The sequence below is a fragment of the Pteropus medius genome, unplaced genomic scaffold (assembly GCF_902729225.1).
Source record: "Pteropus medius unplaced genomic scaffold, Ma_sr-lr_union100, whole genome shotgun sequence".
Lineage (NCBI taxonomy): Eukaryota > Metazoa > Chordata > Mammalia > Chiroptera > Pteropodidae > Pteropus > Pteropus medius.
The window spans coordinates 420,717-442,083 of NW_024353790.1; the positions used below are offsets into that span (position 1 = coordinate 420,717).

Consider the following 21,367-nt stretch of genomic DNA (forward strand, 5'->3'; position numbering starts at 1 on the left):
CATAATTGCAGCATTAGAAAGAGTTACCAGATCATTAACAGCTATTTACGAAAAGGTGCCTGGAAACAAATTTGAGTTTCTCCAGTTATCTAGAAGCATTTTCCACTTTGCGAAGAAAAAGTCTTAGCGGAGTCTGTGTGTTCAAGGTCACAGAGTTAATAAATGGAGAAAATAGGATTCAAACTCAGCTATCTACATTGCTGTCTATTAATCTTCTGTAACCATTTGGTGAGTGAATCATGGTACATGCATTTCTTTGCCGAAACAGCAGCATTAAAAGGTGCAGTGAATGCGTAAGGATGGGGGCAAGTAAGGCCTCATGGAAAGCCATGAGAGTTTATAACTGCATGTGGCTCCTTTGACAAAGTGTTTCAATGCCAAGGCAGCATTAACCACCTAAAATCCCTCGGCAGCATCTCCAGAATGAGGTTTTTAGTAACTGTTACCCAATTTTAACCATGGTTGGTTTTGTTGTTCTCATTGATCATTTAGATCCAGGACAAAGTAAAAGAAGTTGAACAGAGCAAAGCCATGAGCCAGGAATTCGGCCAGCAAATTCAGAAGATAGCCAAAGACCTCACCACTATTCTAACTAAGCTCAGAGCAAAGACAGACAATTTAATTCAAGCTAAAACTGACCAAAAGGTAAAGAAGAGAAGTGGAAACATAAGGAATGCTATTGAATGAATTCATTATTCGAGTTAGTTTGTTTGGGGGTTATAGAAAAAAAAAAAATCTTTCTGGATTAGCGAGCTTCATTAAAACCAGATAGTAAACACAGGTAATAAAGAAATTTTATAAATACAACAACAGATCTAGATCTACTTACATGGTATAATTTACCATCACAATTGAATTGTATTAATAAATAGATGCACGTGTGGGTGAAGGGAAAAGTGTGAAAGAACTAAATAATGATTTAGGAAGATAAGTATATAAATTCCAAAATGAAGGATGTTCTTGGTAGTTAAATCTGCATTCTTGCTTCGCTGATGAGTTAAGTGACTAATCCTTTTTGGGTGGGGCAGAAGGAAAATGTTAGCTCTCTCAGCCCCATGGGAAATAAACACCAGGGTTACAAAACATCCTGCTCCACCTTCCCAACCGAAGAAACAGAAATGACCTGGTCATGGTAGAATTATCCTTTATAATTTCTCTACTACAAAAATCATTTAACATATCATCCTTCTGATCTTAGAAAGTCTGGAGAAATTCATTTTCTATAATCTAACGTTTTTTATTTTGATGGTCATCTAGGTGCTAGGAGAGGAATTAGATGCCTGTAATTTAAAGTTAATGGAACTAGATGAAGCAGTACAAAAATTCTCGGAACAAAATGACCAACTGGCTAAGCCCCTAGCCAAGAAGATAGGAAAACTGACTGAACTTCACCAGCAGACCATTAGACAGGCTGAGAATCGGCTTGCCAAGCTCAGTCAGGTACGTTTCCAGACCAGTAATCAAAATTCTCTAAGGCAGATATTCTATGTCCCGTTTTACTCTTTTGAAAATAAATAAAAAGGTAATCTCGACCAAGATGAGAGTAATTTAAGAGTAGCTTACACCTGCCTTTCTTTTATGTCAAACCATGTTATAAATTCATTGACAAAGGTGGGTGGATATTTTTTAGACAGGGGAAATATTTTATAAAACAGATGCTTATCCAGTAATGTTTTACAAATCAATTTGTGTGAATTCAAATATCTTGAAGCAAGATACAGATATAAATAAATAAATAAATAAATAAATAAATAAATAAATAAATAGATAGATAGATAGATAGATAAATAAATAAATGTATGTATGTATGTATGTATGTATTAGCTATTATTTACTTAATGGATTCAGGTCATTAATTCAACCAGTGAATTACAATATTGAACCCTGGCGTCCTATAGCTATAATCTCCACATACCACCTCCTTAGTCAGTGAGGGTGGAGTATGGAAGTGAGAAGGCATAAATGGGATCTAGGTAGATGAATAAGAGATGAAAATAGAGAATTTCTTTTTTAAAATGACAGATTATTCAAGCATATTAAGAACTTAGACTTTATCCTAAAACCACTAGGAAGTCCTTGAACTATTTTCAACAAGGACTTGGTTTTTCATGATATCTTTTGTGGATAAAAAAACAAAAAAGGGAGTTTTATGGAAAGTAACTCACAGAGTGATCGAATCACAGATTCCTAACTGGGCAGGTCATGGTGGGTAGTCACACTCCAGGCCTATAACGTCTTTAGTGAAAGGTTTTAAGCCAGCCCTGTCCATTGTTCTAGGTTAACACACCTTTGAAATAAACCATAACCACCCTCAAGAAAGCATATAATCTTGTTAACTCTCCTGTAATCCAGCCCCTGCCTTCCATTCTCCAATCTTCCTCATGTCCCCTCCTTAATTTCAAATGCGTAAAAGCAGCTTCAAAACTGTTATTCTGCAGAACATTTGAGATCTTGCTCCCTGGCCTATGTCATCAGTTTAGTTCAAATAAACTCATAAAAATTCTCTACAGTTTTGGACACTTCTTGCGTTGACACTTTAAATATCAGGTATTATAATGATCAACCCCAAGAAGCAGAGGTTACATTTGTTATCTGAATGTTAATGATTTTTCAGGCGGCATCTCATTTAGAAGAATACAATGAAATGCTTGAATCGATTTTGAAGTGGATCGACAAAGCTAAGGTCTTGGTACATGGAAAGATTACGTGGAATTCTGCAAGACAACTTCGGGAACAGTACATTTCGCATCAGGTAACTTCGGGAAAAATAGTTTTCAAAGAGTAACTAAGAGCAGGTTAACTTAACTGGCTAGACTGACAGAAAATTTAGAGGGCCATGGTGTAAAATTACTGTAGGTTTCAGATTTAAAAAGAAGAAAGCTAAGGTAGCCGTACAACTTATCTGGTGGTTTGAAAGAAAATAACTACCCATGAGATTTTATAAGACTATATAAATAAGTGGATATTTTCTATCTCTCCTAAACTTTCCTTTCCCAAGACCAAATATAACCAGTTCTTTTTTTTGCAGCTTCGTTGAAACAATTATATGCAGGGATATGGTGGAAAATTCCTCCCCATGAAGAGATGTAGTGACACATAAAAAGATTATGTAAGCTTCAGACTCAGACTGATGGGCAAACCAAACTCTGCCTTTAGAGCTGTGTGATTTAGAGCAAACTGCTTTGTCTCTCTGAATCCCGTCTTCCCATCAATAAGATAGAGATGTAAATGATTTATATTACAGCATTATTATGGGAATCAAATGGTTTAACATATGTGCAGACATCAAACACATTACCTGGCATCTGAGTGCTCAACAAGAGCTCTCATGCCTCCTTCTCTGCTTGCTGCCTGGCCTCTGTTGCTTGGCCTTCCGCAGGAGGCAGGAGTCAGCTGAGAATGAGTAATGAGGCCATGCCACATGGTGGCTGCATTACTTCACTTCCTCTGAAGCTTTCCCATGGTCATGACATCCAGGAAATAATGTCATCCTTTTATAACTTAGGCTTGGATTAGATTAGATATCTAATAGCCTAGTTATCTTGCAGTACAATACAGAGTGCTTTTTATTTAAGTTACAAGAACAGCCTCAAGTATTTTAGATTTTTTTCTCTTTCGTTCTGATTTACGTATATTTGTGTCTTTTAAATCCATCTCTTTTTCATTCCAGTTGACAAGGTTCTAGACCAAAGCCTCATTTTCTCCTTGGAATGATTTAACAGGCTCCCAGTTTGGTTTTCCTATATCCACAATCTTTCTTTAATCACTCTTGCACACTTCTCAAGAAATTTTTCCAAAACAATTCTAATCTTCTACTTGAGAATATGCTTTCATATTAACAGACAAGACTTCTGTTATAATTGGTTATAAAAAATGAAAAAGCTACTCAAGCTCATTAGAAATCTAGGAAATCAAATTTAAAAGAGAGCATTTTTAACTAGCAAGTTAACAAGAGTCTTGAAAAATTCGTATTTAAGGAAGTGAGAGCTCTCAAACACTGCGGGGGAACTTGGCAAAATCTGCAAAACAATGGCATGATCATCGGAATGTTCCTACTCTGTAATCCAAAGGGTAGAAAATATTTTATGCAGCATTAATAACTATAGTGGAATTTTAAAAAAAAACTGAAGTGTCAACTCATTTTTCTGAGTAAATTTTTGGATCTAATGGACTCTAATGTGGTCTTTAAAATGACCATGAAGACTTTATCTTTAAAATAGCTCATTTATTTATTCAACAAACATTTATAACGTGTTTTCTAAAGGTCGGAATTTTGTTAGGCATTCGGAATACAAAAAAATAACCCCGTGCCTGCCCCCGGGGAGTTGATAATTAAAGGGAAGAAGGAGACAGAGCTACAGACTTGGACAATTACAAAATGGTGTGATTAGAGCAGGGACAGCGGGATCAAGGTACTGAAGGAGCCCGCAGGAGGTGCGGCCCCAGGCTGCCCAGGGTTCTCGAGGAAGGTTAAGGATGCCTTCTTAGGAAAAGGTGATTCTTGTCTAAGCCCTGAAAGACACTCAGCCTACTTGTGAGGAATGTGTTTCAGACAAAAACGCGTGTCGAAATCCCAGCAGCAAGAGCGAGGTGTGCTCTGCTTGGTGCACTGGAGGCCGCAGTTTGGGGAGGAAGTCTGCACATGGGCTGGAAAGAGGTGTGAGATAAGAATAGCGAGCTAAGACAAAGACAGATCATGAAAGCCTGTTAAGAACTTGGACACTGTCCTAAATTCTCTCTGAAGCCTTGACAGATATTCTGCCAGCAAGTGACAAGCATAGACCTGTATTGTAGGAAAGATGACTTAGCAGCCGATGGAAAACAGATTGATGAAGGGTAGACAGCATACAAGGTGGTTTCGTATTCCAGTGGAAAATGGCAAGGCCTCTCTTTGGAGGCTGAGAGAAGACAAAAGCAAGGGGTATAATTGAGCTAGAATTCTGGACTCGGAGACGATGGATGTGGGTGAAAGGGGTGGAAGGGCCAAGGACGATGCCCAGGTTTTTTTGACATGGGCAGTTGGGTGGGTTGAGGGGCACAGGAGGGACACAGGAAGACAGATTTCAGGTACTGGTGGTCACCTCACACAGATGCTCCAGAGAGAACCCAACCTGTACCCACCGTTTCGGGAGTTCTCCCTCCCATGCCTGCCTTAGTGATTAGAGCTGCCTGAGTTTATCCAAAAAACAGTGCTCAGGGAGAAAATGCACGTGTTCTAACGTCAGATGAAAAAGAAAGATGGAAAATTGTAGGCATGTTATGATCTCAGTTACCCAAAAATATATCCGAACGTAACAGCAGTTGTAGCTTATTTAAAGTTATCTCTGCGATATGAAGTTCTGGAATATTTTTACATTTGAAAAAAATGTTCACTGTGAGAAAAAAAAATGTACTTTGTTTTTAAAAATAAGGCTCTGGGAGTAAAGTCCCATCTCCCATTTCTCCTCATGTCGCGCACCCCAGCAACTGCCCATTCGTGCTCCCTCACCTCTGTGCCTTTGCTTATGCTGCTCTCTCAGTCTGAAATGTCTTTCCTCTTCCTTCCCATCTGTCAAAATACAAATCGCCTTCTGACTCGGCTCAGATGCGACTCTTCCAGGAAGCCTCCCAACTTCCCTGCAAGTGGTAGCACCTCATTTCTGGCATCGTTAACTCTTTCACTCTGCTCAAGAACTGCATATCATAACGGTTATTAATCCCTTCGTATTAGTCCCAATAGATGATGCTATCCTGCATGCCGAGGGCTGCGTTTTATTCCTCTTGGTATCCTAAGGAATGTCTACCCCCTTGTCTTACTTAAAAGCAAGTGATCAAAGGATTTTTGTGTGTAATGCTCTTGTTTTATTTTCATTTCTTAGATCAGTATGCGCTTAGAACTTAGATCTAGGCTATAAGATCTGACAAGCATCTCTTTAGTTTAATTACGTATGAGAAGAGGTAGGCCTAGTGATCTGATAAAGCCACCCCATGTGTCAGAGCCTCGCCACTTCTGGAATACTCATGTCCTGACCTCATCAGGGAGCAGCTTGGGGTGGTAGGCAAAGCCTGAGCATGACGGTCCAGCACTTAATAACATGTGGCCTTGGCAAATTATTTTCAGTCTCTGAACTTTGATTTCTTTTTCTGTGAGAGGGGGTACAGTAGGCAGGGAGCAGCACAAGAGTACGAAGCTGAAACACAATGAGACGCACAGAAGCTACAGTGTGCACGGGATGTGTGAATTACATCTCCTTACTATCTTCTCAGTCCGATGGTCTTTACACCACACCATATTGATTACCTCTCCTTCTCTGCCCTCCTGTCAATGTCATGCATATTGATAATTCACTCTAGACCATGCTAGAAGAATCTGAAGAAATTCACAGTGACCTAGAAGCAATGACTGACAGGTTACAGCACCTCGCTAGTGTGTACTGTACAGAAAAAATGTCTCAGCAAGTGGCAGAACTGGGACGGGAGACTGAGGAGTTGAAGCAGCTGATCAAAATTTGTTTGCAGAATCTCCAAGATGCTGCCAAGGTAAGAAAAAATAATTCAAGTTGAAACGTCTACTATTAAAAAAAACGATGGTGGTTTATAGGGGAGATACACTCCAAATGCTTACATATTGACATTAACATTGCTTTTACTCTGCAGGATATGAAAAAATTTGAAACCGAGCTAAAAAACTTACAAGTTGCTTTAGAGCAAGCCCAGACAACACTGACTTCTCCAGAAGTTGGACGTCTTAGTCTCAAGGAACAACTCTCTCATCGACAGGTGAGCAAAAATAATTCAGGGCAAATGCGTGAGGGAGAACCTGTATTTAAAAAAGGGGAGAGTTAGGAAAAATAATTTCTAAATCCAGTTATAGTCTTAGCACTTTATTTATTTAAAAAAAAAAAATCCCTTGGAAAATGTTTATAACTTGTAAACAAGCTATAATTTATAAGTGTCTCTTGCTTATGAAATAAAACTCTTAAATATAAAATGTTTGAAATATGAACTCGCAATTTCAGCATTTGCTGTCTGAGATGGAGTCACTCAAGCCAAAGGTCCAGGCTGTGCAGATCTGTCAGAGCGCGCTCCGGATCCCGGAGGACGTGGTCACCAGCTTGCCTCTGTGCCATGCCGCTCTGCAGCTTCAGGAGGAGGCCAGCCGGCTGCAGCACACGGCCATCCAGCAGTGTAACATCATGCAGGTACGTGTGGCCCTGCCAGCTGCCTTCTGCTGGTGGTCCCCACGGCAGCAGAGCAATAGCGAATGAGTCATGGGCTGCTTTTCTTAGCATTGTGTGGGCTCAGCCATCAAAACACACCCAGAGTGTTAAATTTGACAGCTTGTTGTGGTTATATAAAATAAGGAGATGAAATGCTATCATTCGGATCACCCACAAAAGCTTGGGGAGAGCTCTATAAAAAATATCCGTTACTGAAAACTATCTCGTAGCAATATTTTTTTTTTATAAAGAATGACTTAGAAAGGTTAATTTTATATAGTTGGATATTTCTATCTCTTATTATTCATCTGAGAATCACCTAGAATCTTGTAATATGACTTCACTGCTAATATATAGAATTTTTTTATATTGGCGCACTAAATGCATTTTCTTGCTAACAAGTACACCCAAGTGCCACTTTTAGTCTTCTCGCCTAATAAGAGAAATATCATTTACTAGGAAGAAATGACACTATTTACCTCATATCTCTTTCAACTCATATTTCACCACCTTTATCCAAAAAGTTACATACATATACTCTCATTAAATGGCTAATAGCCTCTTTAGTCAATTATCATTGCTCCTTACATTCTCTCATAATTTCTTAGACGATAAATTCCTGAGAGTAGAAATTACATTTAATTTATTACTCCAGTACTTACCAAGTACCTTGCATATATTTAGTATTTCTTAGATGGAAAAATGAAATGATCATATTTTTTTATTATTTATTATTATTTATGCCTACAGCACCTTCCTAGGTGGTCTCCCATCCAAGTACTAACCAGAACCGACCCTGCTTAGCTTCACGAGATCAGACATTGGGCTTGTTCAGAGTGGCATGGCCATAGACCATGGACTGTTGCTTCACTGGGGCATGAACTCAGGACCTTCTGGATGTAAAGCAGACGTGCTAACTGCTACACTATGGAACCACATCCGAAATGATCATATTTTTAATACAACTTCTCAGCATGTTTTAGCCATGCCATCTTTAGGACAAATGAACAGAGAGGATCTAGCTGTTTAACTATGTTGATTCCATAAATAATCTTGGCAAAATATTTTAGAGCGAAGGCTCTGAAATATCTGAGTCAAGTTGAGGAGTTGAGTCACCTCGGTATTTTACCCATTGTTTCTTTATTCCCTAGACACAGAGGTAAACAGGAGTGAATACTATAGTTTGGCAGATAGTAGCACAGAATCGCTTGTACGGTTATTGATATAGGACGATAACCATGTGTTTTTTTTTCCCCCAAAGGAGGCTATAGTGCAATATGAACAATATGAACAAGAAATGCAGCACCTCCAGGAGCTTATAGAAGGGGCTCACAGAGAGATCGAGGATAAGCCTGTGGCCACCAGCAACATCCAGGAGCTACAAGCCCAGATTTCTCGGCACGAGGTGAGACAGGAATTCGGGTGAACGTTAAGGGCAGGACAATGGCTTAATTAAAATGTGATTGGTTTCTAGTGAATGAAATAGAAAAGTTCTCTCTGTCTGGCACATAATATGTTCAGTTCCTGGGTAGCGTGTTTGGCTGTCTTTGTATTTTGAAGGCTAGTTTTAGCGATCTTTACCAAGACCCAGTATCCTGAGTCTTCTCTTTGATTCTAAAACCTCTTTACACGCTGTTCATGACATGTCTCAACTGGAACCCACTGACTGTCTCCTGCCCTTGAATTCTCACAGTTAATACACCAAAACACGGTCTACACCTGTGTTTAAAGCCTGTGAGAAACAGCAATGCTCAGGTTTGCTGCTTTGTTCGCCCTCTTTAAAAAGAAGGGGATAGTTCATATAAAAAAGAAAATCATTTGCTCTTTCAAACATTGGTCATTTCATCTCCTTTCACGAAAATCAGAGAATGGTCCATGTCTGTTTTGCTGATTTCCAGGTTGTGCCTCTTAGCATCTTGCCTATTTTCGAATGTGCTTCCTCTTTTGTGCCTTCGGCAGTATAATGATCTTAGGACTGGACACCCATTGTCTCAGAAATCACAGACTTTGAGTGTTTGAGCCCAGTGACACTTAGCAGTAACTGACCTGTCAATTTCTAGACAGGTCACATTTATTCTTCCCCTTGGGGGTTGGCTCATTGCATCATGAATTTGGGTAACTGACTGGGAGTGGGGAGGCATCTTATTTATCTGTGCCAAGGACAGACATTTAGTTTATCCTTCTAGCTGCTCTGTTTAACTTTGTTGTCTTAAGAGCAACAAGCTATTTTTCCAAAGCAAACATCATAGCGAGGGTCTCAACAGATCCAATTGTTGCCTTTTAAGGATGGAAAATCTCATCACCCCCCTCTCCAAATGTAGTTCTTTAATTTCTTGACATATCCAGTACATCGATCACTTACATTTACATAAGATTCACAAAATAATGTAAGTAAATATTCCATCTACATTTACTCCTACACTGTAGACATCTATATTATTTCTTTCTCTTATGCCATTGGTTAAATGAAAATATGTTATGTGAATATTTGAAACAACTTTATATGACTCATACATTAGACTGTGTTATAAATTTATTTTGAAACTATTTTTAACCCCATTTTGTAAGATCCAGAATTTTGTTGGAAAACTTTTCTATCATAGTACAAAAAATATTTTTTAAATCTTCTCTTGAATAGCAATAATTATCATTACTACAGTTTTTGTTTTCATTTTTTTAAAACAAAGCTTTTTCATTATCTTTTATAACAACCCCATGAAGTAAGGATTTTTTTTTTTTATCATCTCCCTTTTACAAATAAAAAACAGAAACTGTTTTTTTACATGACTTCCTGAGCTCCCAAAAATAGTAACTGAAAGACACCAGATTCTAATCTAGTGCCTTTGGCTCCATGAGTTTTCACTGTAGCCGAAATCATTTGGGCTACCTCCTCGCACGAAAGAGAAGAGTGATGGTCCCGGAAAATGAGGGACTTGCCCAAGGTCATGGAGCAGGCACTCAGCACAGTCAGCCATAGGCCATCTTCCTCTTCAGTGTCCGTTCATATTGTCATAGTCTCCTCCCAGTTCGAAACATCAGTGTAGACATTTGTCAGTTTTGTCATGTGACTTAGAAGACATTTTCATATCAATGATGACATAGTCCTGGGGAGGCTCATTGTATATGTGAAACAAACACAGGAAGGAAAGTGCTGAGTGGGGAAAGCCTGATTTATGATAACATAAGAATGTAGAAGAATGCTTTTTCCTGTACTTTCTGTCTGCTTTTAATAGAATTTCAATCTTGAGGGATGTGTAGTTTTCTTATGGATGACTTTAACTCGTAAAAATAACTGATAATTTATTCATTTCTAAAGAAGTCCCATTTTTTTTCTGTGATTTTTCAAATGTTACATTTAAGAGAAAATTATCCTGCCACTTTTAAATCACAGGAGAGAATACTCAGACCTCCACCCGGCACAGAGGCTTCTTCTGAGGGCAGGTTGTCCACAGAGGGCAGCTTTCGTCATGGCGGCCACTGTACCTGAAATTCTCACCTTTATGCTCATCCTTCACAACCATTTTCAGAAATACCCAGTAAAAATACATACTAAACAAAGATAGAGAACCCATTAACCCATTAGTACTCCATTTTAATTTAGCTGGTTTGACGTTCAACCCACAAAATTAATGAGATATGGGCAGGTTTATTCATTCATAAGAATGTTCTAGAGAGTTATTTCACCAAGGGAGTCCCATGGGATAATTATATAATGCAGATTCTCATAAGCCTAGTAAATCAAAATCTTTTGAAGTGGAGAGCAGAATTGCATTTTTAACAAACAACCCAGACAAGTTTTATACACCATAATGCTGAGAACTCCCATTTAGGTGATAGGTGTTTGCTGTTAGCGTGGGCAAGTGTTTCTCTTTGATTTTTCAATAGTTGCATCTAATTTGAGAAAGTTATCCTGTCACTTTTAAATGACGGGAGAGAATACCCAGACCTCTTTGCTCTCCATTAATAACTATTATTAATATCGTCGTGTGTTAGGCACTGAACCAGATAGAGTAGATAGCTATTTTTAGTCACTATTTTAAAAAACTCCATTAGGTTTAATTAAGTATCTAGTAGCCCTAAAAGGTAAATAATTGACGATTCCTACTTTTTAAGTCCTTGCTTTAAAAATCCCTGTACTAATCCGGAAGTCAAGAAGACAGGCAGCTGAGTTCTGTTGGACTGTTTCCCCTTCCACGCCATCGGTTTTGGTTGGAGGAGAGAAACAAAATGGGGTGTGTGTGTGCATGTGCGTGTGTGCGCATGTGTGTATACATATCTGTATATGCACATTCATTTTAAAGACAATGGCATTTAATGTCCTTGTCACAAAATGTATTCTGTGCAAACACTAAATGACAGTTTTTCAGATGGAGCCCAAGAAAATGGAAAAAAAGTAACGTTGTTGTATTTTTAGGATGAATGTTTTGGAATATACATCTTCACTGTTTAAAGATGTATACATCTTTTAAATAAGAAAGTATAATTTTAATATTTTAGAATTATTTTAGATTATTATTTTAGAAATTTAATATTTAAAATTTTTAAGAGCTTTGTGCTGTCTGGAATATATTTTCCTTAAGTTCTTGGTTAAAGTTTTAAAGCCGCTATTTCTCAAGACACTTTTTTCAACAAAAGATATATTGAAAAGCCATCAATTTTGAACTAAACAAGTTCAAAGCTGTAGTCTGAACAATCAGAAACATTTGAGGCATTATGGAGTACATGAGGGAAAAGTCGATGAATGTACAAAATTTTATTTTGGGAGTAATCTGCATTTAAAAATTAGGCTTTCATATATAATACTCAGCTTATCTCCTACAAAAACAGCTCCCAGGATCACAGGAATGACAGTTTACTTCATGACCCTGTCTGTAACAATTGACTGCTCTGTTTGACATATTCAGTGTGATAAGAGCTGAGCATTGCATTTTTTTGTAGTTTTTAGTCATCACATGACCTAATTTCCATGGCATGAACCATCTGGCCAATTCAGATTCTCTAGGCATTTTTTAAAAAGTCGCCCGTTCTTAGCGTTACATAAGTTCCTGATTCCACACACAGCATCCCTGCGAACCAGGCTCCCCTGGCGGGCGGTCTTGTTGCCCCAGCCCCAGGGTCCCGGGGCTGTGGTCTGCGCTCTTCCGGCCCCGCTGCGCTGTGGTCTGGCTCGTGCGCGCTGCAGGCAGGCTCGCTCGCTCGCTCGCGCCTTTGCACAGTCCACATCCTGCGTCTCCTCCGCGGCCGCCGCCGCTGCTGTCTGGCACAGCGCTGTGATATCATTGGCCAGCCCCGGAGGAAGATGAACGCTGCGAGCTGTTTCCTTTTGATGCTGCTCTGACACACGGGGGTGGGAAAATGTTTCCTCAGGAGCTGGCTCAGAAAATCAAGGGCTACCAGGAGCAGATCGCCTCTTTGAACTCCAAGTGCAAGATGCTGACGATGAAAGCCAAGCATGCCACCATGCTGCTGACGGTGACCGAGGTGGAGGGGATGGCGGAGGGGACGGAGGACTTGGACGGGGAGCTCCTCCCAGCGACCTCGGCCCACCCCTCTGTGGTCATGGTAAGTAAGGGTCAAGGCCAGGTTTGCCGGACACCGCGCCCTGCTCTCCTCTGACTGTCCCAGGCTCCCGGCTGCAGGTCCCCTCTCCCTGGTTAATTTTTTAAAAAAGGAATCAGTGGTAGGTTTTGCAGATTAGCACTGAGGAACAGCCTCCTTAACTCTCTGCTCCATTTGGGTCAGGACCAATCGTTAACCATGTAAACAATGACAGTTGAAGTTATTTGCCTGCGACTGCTGAATTACTTAACATGTCAAAGGTGACCCTGCATTTCTTTGTAATTAAGCAGTAATACTGAGAGGCTCTGAGCATTAAAAAAAAAAAAAGTCCTTTGACTTCTTTTAGTTTCCTAGGAGGGGGTGAGAGAATAAAGCTACATGTATTGTGTTTTCCAAGCTAAAACAGTGACTGAATAGGTTGTATGAATGTTTAATAAAGTATAAAAGAAAAGCTATTATTAGAAAAATAAGAAAGCTCCATTAATTTCTATATGCAACGTTATTTCCCCCATCACTTCGCATCTAAAATGTATTAATTATTTTGGTAACTCAATGTCCTCCTGTGTCATATATTTCTCACAGGTCTGTGATATGCCGGGATAGTGTATAACCATACCTGGGCTCTCTGGGTGATATGTTACTTTGGGTGCACTTATCTCGCTAGAGTATTTGGAATTCGAGATGTCCACGAAAGACCAAGCTTTATTTCCTAGACCCTTCCCTCATTTATGTAATTTGTGATTTTACTAGTTATTTACAAAGATACAATCAAGAAAAGGAAAATAAAAGAAATAGTTAATTGACAACAAAACTTTTTAATATGGTATGCATGCCCGCATCCCTGTTGGTTTCACGGATGGTTGCTAGCATCATATTCACTTGAACAAAACTTTTAAACAATAACACAGAATTTATATGTAAATATGGGTCTCAGTGATTCTAACCTTTGTTATAGAGTTATCTCTGTTTTGACCTGTGCTTGACCGGGTCTTTTGTTAACATAGCTAACGGATTTTTATGTCCTTTGGGCTACATTTTATGTGACAGATGACTGCAGGTCGCTGTCACACTTTGCTGTCACCTGTCACTGAGGAGTCTGGGGAGGAGGGAACCAGCAGTGAGATTTCCTCTCCACCGGCCTGTCGTTCTCCTTCACCTGTGGCTAACACAGACGCTTCTGTGAACCAGGTACTGCCCGCCCACTTGGCATTCCCTTCGCTATGCAGGACTCCATTCTCTGTTCTTATCAGACTGTGGGTATGAATCTTAGACTTTGAGGAACATACCACTAGGTGTGATAGTTGCACAGACTGTGATTGTCATGTGAGACTGCTACTGGCTTTCCACGTCATCTCCTCTCCAGGGCTCCTGGCAATGAGATGAGCAAAAACTAGGTCACAGAAATTATAGTTGGAGAAGGTCCTGTTTTAAGGCATGGCTTTAGTTTCTAACAGCTATCTCTAATGAAGTACTGCATCCTAACAGAAAATGACATGTTTGTGTCACCATTATAAAATAACATGATTCTATTGCTATTTTAATATTCATTGAACATAGTTTTGACATCTAGCAGCTCAGATTTTGAAGAGGGAAAGCTTTTGTTCATCATATCACTTTTTCTTTTTTTACTAACGATCGTCCAATTTAAAGGGCTGGCTGCCAATGTGTGTACATACATACACACACATGCCTAAGTAGATTTGAATTTTCTTACTTATCTTTCAATAATCTTCAATTTTATTTCTTATAAAATAGGAATAATCCTTTGTTATGAAATTCCTTTTAGTTACATTATATTAAAATAGATTATACCAAATTAAATGTCAGAAAGTTTTCATGAAAAATATTAGATACAAATAAAAAGATGCTTTTACAATAATCAGAAATTTTTTCATGCATGTTAAGTAATACTTTCTTTTCTTCATTTAGCCAAAACAACTGACAAATGTTTTTAATTATGTTACTGTGAGCTTATATACATGTTCAAAGAGGTTGCAAAGTATTATCAAGGAAGAAGCATTAAACAGAGCAAATGCTCTATAAAAGTATATTACAAATCAATCATACTATTTTTATTTTAAAACAGAAGCATTCAAAGTAAGATTTCTGTGATAAAGAGAATCCCCTCCCTCACCAAAAAAGAAAAAAAAAAAATCTGACAAAAACTTTAGATATAAAACAATGTTCTTGGTAAATATCTATAGAGCTGTAGGGCAGTTATCTATCTATCAGATACATTCTGAATACCTGCTTGGCAATAAATCTTGTGCTGGGTCCAAAAGATGCAACAAAAGAAAATATAGCTGGCACTCCCTGCCCCCAAGGCCCTGATAATCTAGGGAAAGGTGGCTTTGGCGTGAATAATTACAAAAGTGGTGAGTTGAAATTAAAAAACAACAGGAAAAGGAGAAGTTCAGGGTGCTCTGGAGGATTTAGGAAGCTGTTCTCCAGATTCTGATTTTAAAATATGTATTACTCATTCTTTGACAACGTTTTTCCCTGTGGTCACAGATGTTATTAGAATCAGAGAACTATGGCTGTAGTTAGCTATTTATTGTATAGGAAAAGTTTATGCTTAATGTTCTTAAATTTTTCAAATGGATCAATAAACCCTGAACTTGCAATTAACACTATGGAAAGAATATCCCTTTTCTAAAATGATAAGTCTCAATGCTACTTCTTGTTAAGCATCTTTCAATGTCCATGTGAAAGTGCCCTGTAAATGATAAAATATGCAAATGTTTTTATTATGGTTACTCTGTCAAACTCAGTCAAATTTCAGAATTATAAGTGAGATTATGCTTAATTCTCCATCACAGGAAAACATTAATTAATTCATGTCATTAACCTAACATATATGTCACTACAATTATATTTTAAAGTATTTAGTTTGTGTCGGGCAGCTATACTAGTAGAAAGATGTTAAAAAGCACAGTATTAGTGCTTGGTGTTGCTCAAACAAATTAACACCACCATTATGGCCACATATTCTCGTACAGTAATATAAGTCAGAGGAAAATGAGCAAATTCTACAACATGGCCGGCGATGCACTGGATTTACAAAATTTTCTCTTGAAACTGAGGAGGACATTTAGAATCCCCATAAGTTCCAGTTTTCAGACTCAAAACACTGCACAGAATGTGCACAGCTGTTTCAAGGAGCAGCCAAATATAACTACTTTACAAAGTTGCAGCTGTTAAAAAGCAGTTATGTGCTCGCTGCTTCTGTAAGTAGATCTCATTATATAACTCACTGATCCCCCACAGTCAGTGTGCTCTGTCTCTGACAGTAGCTCTTAGCTGAAATGTGGTAGCAATTTTGCTGACTCAAGGGTAGAAATAATGAAGCAGCTCCAGAAGTGGCCACGGTCTTCTTGATCCCTTGAGAAGCAGGCCGAGACTTCGGCTCCTGGAAAGAGTTTAGGAAGGAAGGTTTAAAAAGAGTGATCGTGTAATGGGTAGAGTGCTGGGCTCGGAACATTTCCAGCTCTTCCTTCTCTAAGCTGGATGTCCCTGGAAAGTCCTTCAGTCCCCTCATTGGTAACAGGAAGCAATGCTGCTTAATTCACAAAACTGTGAAAACATTTTTAATGTGATGTTACTTGTAAAACCACGTTCCCAACTGGGAAATGTAAATTAAATAGTAGTTATGGTTTTCCAAATTTATTTCCTTAGGAATCCACTGATAATAACTCCCATAACTTGGGCACATAAGCAATGAAGGACATATTTCTAAGAGTGATTCTTCACTATATCAAAGATTGCCTTTATTTAGTAGTTACTTATAGAACTGATAGATTTATTTTATTGAATCTACATAGTCCTCAAATAAATCCGAGTTATTCATCTACAAAAGATGATATAGTTTAAAACCCTTTTGAGAAACCAGTATTTGTTATTCCTAACAGACATGAGCCATACACATACCCACAATCACTCACAAAAGAGCCAGAAAAAAGACTTTCGGGTAACAAATTTATTTTATTTTAGCTCTTTTAAGGGCCTTCTTTATTTAAAATAGAGTAATTAAAAATGTTTGCACATGAAATAATAGACTTTACTTTTACATGTATGATTCACTATGAACGTAGATGTCTGCCTACGTTATTAGCCAAACACTCCTCGATGTGCTCACGGTCGAAGACTAAAGGCACTTCTCCCGTCTTTATGGAGCTCACAGTCTGTGAGAGCAGGCAAGTCATTGAAATAGAATGGCACAGGTGCCATGACAGTGGGAAACACTGAGTGTTAAGAGAGGACATAGAGAAAGCGGGCTGGAGTTCGGTGTTTGTCGAGGATGGTAACCATCAGCTTCTAGGCTAGAGCATGAGTTAGGGAGCTGGAGTGCGCTGGAGTGATGTGAAGTTTTTCGGGCAGAGGAACCACACGTAGGAAGGTGTGGTGGTGGGAAGGAAAATGGCCCATCAAAGCAGCTGCAAATAGTATCAGTATAATTGGAGAAACATAGATTTGGAAGAGAAGGAAGGAGAGAAATGAAGCTGAGAGGGATGCAGGAAACACATCATGAAGGATCTTTGAATGCCACACAAAAGAACTTGAACTATATCCAGAAGCTAATAATTGACCATTGGCTTTAACTAGAATCTATGCACAGAAGTGAGGTTTAGAACAGCTCATTCTGGATTAAAGTAGACAATGGAATGGAGATGGCCAGATTCAGAGCCAGGGCAGCTAGTTAGGGACAGGAATGGCACACTCTGATGCCCGGCGTAGACTTGTGGTGCACATGGGAGAAACAGCAGGGGCACTGTCGTGACCTGGTCGGTACCTCTCCACACAAAGGCGGCAGCTTCGCCTCCGTTAGAATTTCTGCAGCCACGTGGACACAGAGTCCAGTCTTACTTTCTGGTTTGCAGAGAAGCCACAAATCTGGATTCTTATGAGATCTTCCTGTCTCAGTGAAGAGAAATTCCAAACCATTTAAAACACTGTATAAACCAAGCTAAATAGATATAGGCCAGAAGCAGCCCGTAGACGGCCAGTTTGCAACCTGGGAATTACGAAGTTCGTGCTGGGATGAGAACTTGAGCCAGCGCTGCGGCGAGGGGATGCGTCAGTAGAACGTCATTCTTGCATGAACGGTGAGTGGTAGGGGAGAGATGAAATAGAGAATAAATCCCAAGTTTATAGTTAGGGGAAAGATAAATGATACTTTATCATTTTTCTCTTAAGTCCAGTTCTCTTCCCAGATTTTTAAAAAATGTAGAGTTGAAAGAGACTGGGATATCCACGTGCGGCCGCATATGTGAGTCTGGGGCTTATACATACACCACTATTTAAGAATGAGTGGAGAAAACCAACTACAAATGAGAAAGATTGAATGACTGGAGAGCTGGTAGGAGAAGAGAGATTACAGGGAAAATGTTTCCCAAAAGGAGTGGCCAGTGGCATCGAATGCTACTGAGAAATCAAGCGAGAGAAAGGCTGAAAAATCATTTTATTTTCTAGAGAAGAGCCGCTGATGATGGGATGCTTTTACAGTGGAGTCAGGAGGATTGAAGCCCAGTTGGGTATTTAGAAGTGGAGTGAGGGTGAGAACATATCAAGTATAAACTGCCCTTTCCAGTCGCCGGATTAGGAAGTGAAAGGGAGAAATGGAAGAAACAGTGATTACGAATGTGTGTGCAAGTGTATTCACGCATGACGATCTCATTATGATTTGTGGAATTTTCCGATATACGATATCCTGGAAGAAAAAGAATTATAAAAGAAAGATCGTGTGTACGTGTTTTCAGATGGAAAAGAGTCGACTATATACTGAGGAGACGATAAATAGAGAGGGAGAGGATATGAATGGACCAAGGACCTTGAAAGAGCAAAGGTGGAAGGAATTCTGGAAGTAGATGTGAGGGTTATCCTTAGCAAGGGAATTGGCAAGCATAAAGTAAAGGTGAGTCTATATATAGACAGACTTTGGGAAATTTGAGAAGTTCGGGAGTATCTCTTGGATGGCTTCAGTTGTGTGTCTGCATAGGTGTTTGTGTTTGTGCGAGCATGCACACACATGCACTCTGAGCAGGGACGTTGGATTGAGTCCTAGTCGGGGTTTTCCATGTGGAATAAGCAGAGATTACAGGGAATGAAGGTGTTGGCAAAAGAAGGGTGTAAGTAACTTTAGAATAGTACATGGAGAGGGAACCGATTCAGAGAGAATCAATTCAAGGAGGACAGGAGATCGTGTTCAAGGGTGTGGAGGACTGAGGCGGGGTGGAAGCTGGTGTGGATGAAGGAATGTGAGCTTATCAGGGACTTGAGAATACCAAAGTGATCTACCCAAGATGATGACAGGGTTAGGAATGCAGAGAAACCAGTCTCCATGTTCTAATATCATGAATAAATGTTAGGGACTTATCTGGAAACTTCACCAACAATAACAAAGTAGGTAGAAGGTCTCACGGCCTCTCAAATATGACTTCATTTAATCCTCAGAACACCCAGTTTTGTACAGATGTAAGTGACTCGTTCCAATTATATAGCTACTTAGGAGGAGTTCAACTGGGATCTCAGGTGTCCTGACTTCTCAGGTGTCAGGCTCCTGTCTGAACTTATTCTACTACGTGACCCTGCTCTGCCCTCGCACAGACCCCCAAACACCAGGCCCCTTCCTGCGTTACCTGGGCTTCTCAGGTGGCTGGGGCCATCAGTACTTTGTATCAACACATTATCATCAATAAGGCTCAGGTATTTTAAATTAACACAATTTTCTTCAACAGTACAACTACAAAAGTAGTGGGCTCTTTAATAGGAATTCCCAGAATACAAACATTACTCACAATTCAGTTTCTACTGATATTATACAGATAAATAACCATAGAAACAACTGAAAATGCATGAATTAATATAGTAGATTCCATCATCAGTACTAATAAAATGCAATATTACTTAGAACCCAAGAAATAAAAATAATTGAAAACCCTGTTTTTATATTATTCGCTTTGATTATCTTCTTGTGTATTGATTCCAACCAAAAGGATACCTTTTTATTGTTTTTTACAGTAGTTTTAACTTCCCATTATATTTTTCTTTACTTAATATTAAAATATTTAAATTAATTTTTGTGAATAATGAGCTCTCCAATATTGAAGATCCGGTTATGTCTGAAAAATGACTTTTTATAGATTTAATTTTTATTTAAAGCAAGTATTTTAAAAATTATTCAAAACTTTAAACAGCATTTTAGGAAATGTTTAGAAAAAATCATTTAGATTTTCTTTTTTTTTGCTATATCAATCAACCTTTAAATATGTGTACTACTTAAATCCTGTGTATTTCCATTTTACCAAGTATAAGAATGAGTTTTGCAACTTGGAATATTAGTAAATTTGTTCATTGTTTTAAACATAAACAAATTCTAAAGCAACTATAATAGGCCTTGATATGATCTTCACGTTCTTCTTGTCACAAGAATTTAATGTAAGAGTTGTAGCCACTGAGACAGATGTGAATCCTAAATCTTTTCCCCACATGACAAATAGCACCCAGAGCATGTTAACCTAAACTCTGTCTCTCCCTTCACTCCAACACTGCTTTGCACCCACAGGATATTGCTTATTACCAAGCCCTGTCTGCTGAGAGGTTGCAGACAGATGCTGCAAGGATTCACCCCAGCACGTTGTCATCCCAGGAGTTCTATGAGCCAGGACTGGAGCCACCTGCAACTGCTAAACTGGATGATCTGCAGCGTTCTTGGGAAACGTTAAAGAATGTGGTAAGTCTTGGAAACTTGGACTTGTTTAAGCCCAGACACGATTATCATACTGGTCGTCTTATGCAATACATGCATAGAGTTTACACACCCCGTGCACAGTTGAATACCCTCTGTTGGGCCACAGAGGTAAAGCAGTGAGGAAAGAAATGTCATAATCTAGAAGATAAGGGGCTGGCAAACATTTGCTAATATCCCTTTCCTTCTTTAGATCAGTGAAAAGCAGCGCACACTCTATGAAGCTTTGGAGCGCCAGCAAAAGTACCAGGACACCCTCCAGTCCATCTCCACAAAAATGGAGGCCATCGAGATGAAACTCAGTGAGAATCTAGAGCCTGGCAGGAGTCCAGAAAGCCAGATGGCTGAACATCAGGTAAAAATAGCGATGACTTCAGTTTCCTGCATGATTAAAAAGGTGCACTCTTGTGACCCACTGGTCTCCGGCCAAGCCTGTGTTCGGGACAGCAGACTGACATTTTTTTTTACTATATCAGTTCTTACAGAGTAAACAAGATCCCAAATGGCTTGTTGCTGCTTCAGGGAGGGACCTCGGAAGGAAAAAAGAAAGCTTTAACCTAATTTTAAAAAGCTACATTCACTAATGTTGCTTTTTCCCTGTTATTACACAACGTGTATTTCCTTATAGTTGCCACATTATTTTTATTTTGTTACAAACCATTGTTATAAGAAAATATTCCTGGCATCTACCTTCTCTGGGTACTATTGGTATTGTTTTAAGAAACAGCCAGTGTATGCCCAGCACCTCCTCATTATCACTTAAGAGAACAACTCTCAGACTTTACTGGGCAAAGAAGCAGTTGAAGAATAAGGGGTTCTAAACTATAATCTTGTGATTGTCTCTGACTTGAATCATTTCTCAAAA

At 39.1% G+C, this 21,367-nt stretch overlaps 1 protein-coding gene across 13 annotated transcripts in view; it reads left to right on the forward strand.

Annotated features, from left to right (window-relative positions):
• Positions 1-21,367, forward strand: part of SYNE1 (spectrin repeat containing nuclear envelope protein 1) — a 406,416-nt gene that overhangs the window by 241,328 nt on the left and 143,721 nt on the right. For 11 of the 13 annotated variants that reach the window (XM_039851332.1, XM_039851327.1, XM_039851325.1 and 8 more), the window contains 11 exons: positions 493-645; positions 1,258-1,440; positions 2,615-2,752; positions 6,334-6,519; positions 6,637-6,759; positions 6,999-7,181; positions 8,461-8,604; positions 12,567-12,761; positions 13,806-13,946; positions 20,320-20,487; positions 20,696-20,857. In XM_039851332.1, the coding sequence (XP_039707266.1) occupies positions 493-645; positions 1,258-1,440; positions 2,615-2,752; positions 6,334-6,519; positions 6,637-6,759; positions 6,999-7,181; positions 8,461-8,604; positions 12,567-12,761; positions 13,806-13,946; positions 20,320-20,487; positions 20,696-20,857 (1,776 nt within the window). Of the gene's footprint in view, positions 1-492; positions 646-1,257; positions 1,441-2,614; positions 2,753-6,333; positions 6,520-6,636; positions 6,760-6,998; positions 7,182-8,460; positions 8,605-12,218; positions 12,762-13,805; positions 13,947-20,319; positions 20,488-20,695; positions 20,858-21,367 lie in introns of those variants that run through there. The other 2 variants (XM_039851321.1, XM_039851330.1) reach the window with 2 other exon arrangements.